General features: G+C 35.1%; 1 protein-coding gene across 1 annotated transcript; it reads left to right on the top strand.

Moving 5' to 3' along the window:
• Window positions 1-481: 481 nt before the first annotated feature.
• LOC120746476 (low affinity immunoglobulin gamma Fc region receptor III-like) lies at window positions 482-3,221 on the top strand. The gene is made up of 6 exons (XM_040051890.1): window positions 482-922; window positions 1,082-1,126; window positions 1,315-1,575; window positions 1,661-1,906; window positions 2,165-2,278; window positions 2,468-3,221. Exons 1-6 carry the CDS (start codon window positions 892-894, stop codon window positions 2,731-2,733), a joined length of 963 nt encoding a protein of 320 aa, XP_039907824.1. The 5' UTR covers window positions 482-891; the 3' UTR covers window positions 2,734-3,221.
• The last annotated feature ends 1,523 nt before the right edge of the window (window positions 3,222-4,744 follow it).

The following is a 4,744-nucleotide window of genomic DNA, read 5'->3' as shown; positions in this document are numbered from 1 at the left end:
TGTATATAAATGGTCTTCATAGTCGCCAGATCTCAGTCCAATAGAACACCTTTCAGATGTGGTGGAAGAGGAGAGTAATATCCCAAAGATGAATAAACATAACAATAATAATAACATTAAGGAGAAGAAAGAGAACTTTATCTATCAAAGGAAAGTCTGATACAGCTCATCCGCTATTTGTATGAGAACTAAAAAGCCTGATGGCTGCAGGGCCGAATTATTTTCTGTGTCTCTCTGTTTGAAATCAGAGAAAGAGAGGAAGATTCCAGTACTGATGTGTTTGTTGTTGTTTTTGTTCCATAAATATATTATAAAGTAGTTCATCTGAATTCAGGGACCAGTCTAGTTTGTTTTTTAGGTTTCCAACCCACAAATTTGGGGATTGTGGATCTGTAGCCAATACGTCTGTTCAAAAGTTATACTACATTAAAGTGATGTTTTCAATGGTCATTGCCATAGGAACCACATATCTTAAACAGATGTGTATTGAACATGCACAGACCCAGAATAGCATTTATTTATCTATGGCAATATTAAATGCCCTGTGACTGAGTGGCTTCAATGATTTTGGTGATTTTCTGAGTGCCTGGGCTAACCCTCAAAGAGGCTTAAAATGTTCACTCTTGTTGTGATGTGTTTCTGCACAGTTCACCAAACTGAGCACAGGAAACATGAAGCAGTCTACAAGCTGCATCAAACACAGCATTTGTCTGAACTGGTTGTTGTTCCGCCCACTGACAGGGAACTGAAACAGTGAGGCTTGACTTGACACAAAAGACACTCAGCTTCTTTGGAAACAGCTTTTCTAAAACTAGATTATTGAATTGCTTTTAGTGGCAAACAGACACCACTGCTCACGACTGTTAAGCTTTCCGTCTACATCGAGACAACATGGGGATCAGCGCTCTTTGCATCAGACTGTGTGAGTACTTTCTCTAGTTCTACATTATTAATAAATTTAGGTTATTAAAGTAGGCTATTGTATTTTTGTGGACTCCATATCAGATGTGGTATTTTTAGTATTACTTTTAGTAATTATACATATTTTAGTAACTGAGTATACCTCTTTTATCTTTTTTAGTGATAAGCATCATGATTCTGCTGGACGTACAGGATGAGAAAGTTGGTGAGTTTTATCATATATATCAAGTTTAATTCACATTTTGGAAAAGCAAGCAATTTATAGGAAATAGTAATTTGATTTTTTTTGTGATGTTTTTATTGTTTCATTTATTTATTTTTTATTCAATGCGAGTAGTATGTTGGTTTAATAGTAAAACTCTAAAGTGAGTCTTTTGTTTTTCTGTGTTTCAGATGCAGTTTCTCTTCGTGTTGTTCCAAACAGATTGCAGTTCTTTGAATATGAATCACTAACATTTCACTGCGAAGGAGTCGATTATTGTGAAGTTGTGCATAACGTCAAAGGGAAGGTAAAATCATGTAGTAAAACTAACAAGAGGACACCAACAGGATCATCCTGCATGATTAAAAATGTTTATACAGACGACAGTGGAGAGTACTGGTATGAAACTGAAGGAGGGACAAGAAGCAACATTATCATCCTCTCCATCACTGGTATATTTTCATCAAGGTAACATTATTTCCTGAAAAAAAAAACTGATTGAATATAATATATAACTATCAAATGTATGTCATTTAGCTGGTCCTGTGATCCTGGAGAGTCCTGCTGTTCCTGTGTTAATGGAAGAAACTGTGACTCTGAGCTGCAGAAACAAAATTCCTTCCTCCAACTTCAAAGCTGATTTCTACAAAGATGGATTTTTCACCCACAGAAGCTCCACAGGAAACATGACCATCCAGAGAGTTTCAAAGTCAGATGAAGGACTTTACAAGTGCAGCATCTCAGGAGCTGGAGAATCACCAGTGAGCTGGCTGAAAGTCACAGGTGAGACACGCAGATGTTTGAAAATAAGGTTTTAAAATAAGGTGATATGAATGATATTAGATGTTCTTTATGCAAAGTTAAATCTGTTAAATCTCTTTGTATTAGCATCTTTAAACTGCCGACAACATTTCCATCGCATTTTAGAAGCTTTTAAGTTGATTAGTAAGACTTTTAAATGTCATAACAAAGAAACTAAAATTAACCTTTGATGATTTACCATTCTTGTCTCATTTAAACATTTCTGTGCTTTCAAACCAGACATGACTCATTCCTCCTCTGCTGCCACACCTTGGATCATTGCCACCATTTTATTCAGTGCTCTGTTGGTGGCAGTGGGACTGTTTCACTTTGGAAAAGGTTACTGGAAGAGAAGTAATGAAAATTATTATTATTAGTAGTAGCATAAAATCTGCACAATTATTGTCTGTCAGGCAGACGCATTTTAAAATTTATCATCCAAAGATTTTAAACAAAAGTGAACTCTGTAAGCTAACTGGCTTAAACTGAGAAACTATCTGTGCCTATTTGACATGTTTCTCTTCTTTTATTTGTTTTTTTTAGAGGCAGGCACAGTGGATGCAGGAGGAGCAACATATGCTTTTGTTAGAAAAAACAGGAAGACAGGAGGTATTTTATGGAGCAACAATATCACAAAATTAAGACTGTTAAAAAAAGGTTTTGCCTTTGTCTACTCCTGTGGTGTTGTCTGTAGGTTGGTTAGACATGTATGTAATATTCATAAATGTATAGATGCGAGTGATAATTTTTTCAAAACGTCCAGCTCAAATGCAAACCACAATTTTACAGCAGCTCTTTTAAACAGGTAATGTACCTCAGACAGCTCGAAATAGTTACATGACGTACAAGTTCAGACATGCATTCAGTTTCAAAATTAACTTTACATTTAACACAATTTGTTTCTCTTTTAAACAATAATATTCAGTGAATTAGCATTGATTGTCTCAATTAATTGTCTCAATTGTCTTTTGTTAGCTCAGTGTTCGATTAGCACCCCTTACATAATGATGTAGGAGTGACACAGATTTTCTTTTCTAAAAAATTAAGCTTTATGAATACATTGAATAACAGACAGGGATCATCGTGGTTATTGTTCCCCTCACTCCCATTGTCCCTCTCCAGTACAAGATGAAGCTGCATCACCCTCAAGACCTATTTACTACAGCTTAGGCCATGGTGACACTCAACTACAAGGTAAGACTAGTTGTGATTCAAAGGAATTTCCATGATGGCACTGAGACATCAGAAACATCAGCAAATGATTTTAAATGATCTTCAACAAATAAATGTTTTATTATGTAAAGTATTTTGGATGCCAACTGATTTAATTCCATCGGTTGTCAAAGCAGAATCAGGAACAAGCACAGAGATGCCCTCAGTAGGTCCCTGCCAACCCATAGCAGAGGATCCCTTCTATTCTACAGTACAATAAGTAAGTAAGACTGCATTCACACAATCTGTGATGGATTATAGATTATTATATCTATAAGTATATGGAAGATTTATACTTTTTATACATACCACTCATTCACTCACTCCTAGATTTGTGTATGTAAAAAATCTGATTTTACAACACAGGAAAACTAATGTTTTACACAGAATGTTATTTTTGTTGGAAACTATTCTATAAAGTCATCATTGGTGCGTAATATGCACCATTAAAGTATTTTTTTTTTCCAATCCTGTTTTTTTAATTTTTTCTTCTGCACCTTTTTTTTGTGTCTTACAGGTTGCAGAGAGAGATGACTGAAAACATCTGAGTGAGAGTAAAAACAAAGAAGTGACCAAATGTTATTACATATTGTTTTGTTTTTATTAATCAAGTTGTACATTGCTGTCTGGGTTTGATGTACAACATCAAACCCAGACAGCAATGTCTGTAACCTGTGAACGGTTTTGTTTGATCAGAAATAGCTGCTTACCATTCCGCGTGGTTACAAGTATTTATACAGTTTGAATCAACTTCTAAATAAGTTTAATCACCTTGTTCGATCTTCTTTCCATTTTTACACATGCATGAATGCTATTACAGTAAAAGAGCTGCTGCAGCTTTCAAAGACCCCCACTGTGGTCAACCGCTAACGTCAAAGTGTCACATTACTTTTTTCCAAAACAGACGCACCGAGTTTGTGGTGAGCAAATAAAATATAACTGCCAAGTTTGATACTGAGCATGACTTTAACTGAGTTTAAGTGTTGTCTAGTACCCAGAAATGAGGTGTCTGGTTTCATGCTGCTACCTGATCTGAAATTCTGCTTTCACACCGTCTGAGCAAACAAAAGTAGAAGTCAGTTGCTGAGTGAGGACCGCAGCTCTCAACTCCTGTGGGCTCGGCTTCAGTAGGTTACAGTAGTTTATATTTTGAGAGGCTCAATAAGGGTTTTTTTTAACATTAATTGCTTTAGCAAAATTTCCTCTCCTCATGCCATGACTCTGTTTTAAATAAAGTTACATAGAGATAAAAGAAATGTGGAAGTAAATATTGTAAAAAAGTGTGTGCAGATATTATGTGTCTATTTTTTAGAGATATAAATACCACAATTAAAAATGAATTAAATTCACAATTAATTACAAATATATTACAAAAATCCACACACTATGCAGATTGCTGGATAGTGTTTTTTTTTTCTTTTAGCTTTAATCTCACCTGAAAAAATAAAAAAATTCTCTACAGCATACGGGAAACTTGTGATGATTTTTTTTTTTTTTTTGTACTGAACCTGTTAATAGTAGTGACTGCTGCACGAGTCAAATCTTTACTCTGGGCTTCGTGATGATATGTTTTTTATGCGTATGTTAATAAATCACAGTGATAGTGAA

Source organism: Simochromis diagramma, unplaced genomic scaffold, assembly GCF_900408965.1.
Source record: "Simochromis diagramma unplaced genomic scaffold, fSimDia1.1 OVJJ01000672.1, whole genome shotgun sequence".
NCBI lineage: Eukaryota > Metazoa > Chordata > Actinopteri > Cichliformes > Cichlidae > Simochromis > Simochromis diagramma.
The sequence above is the reverse complement of the archived record's forward strand: the minus strand, read 5'-3'. Positions and strand labels throughout refer to the sequence as shown.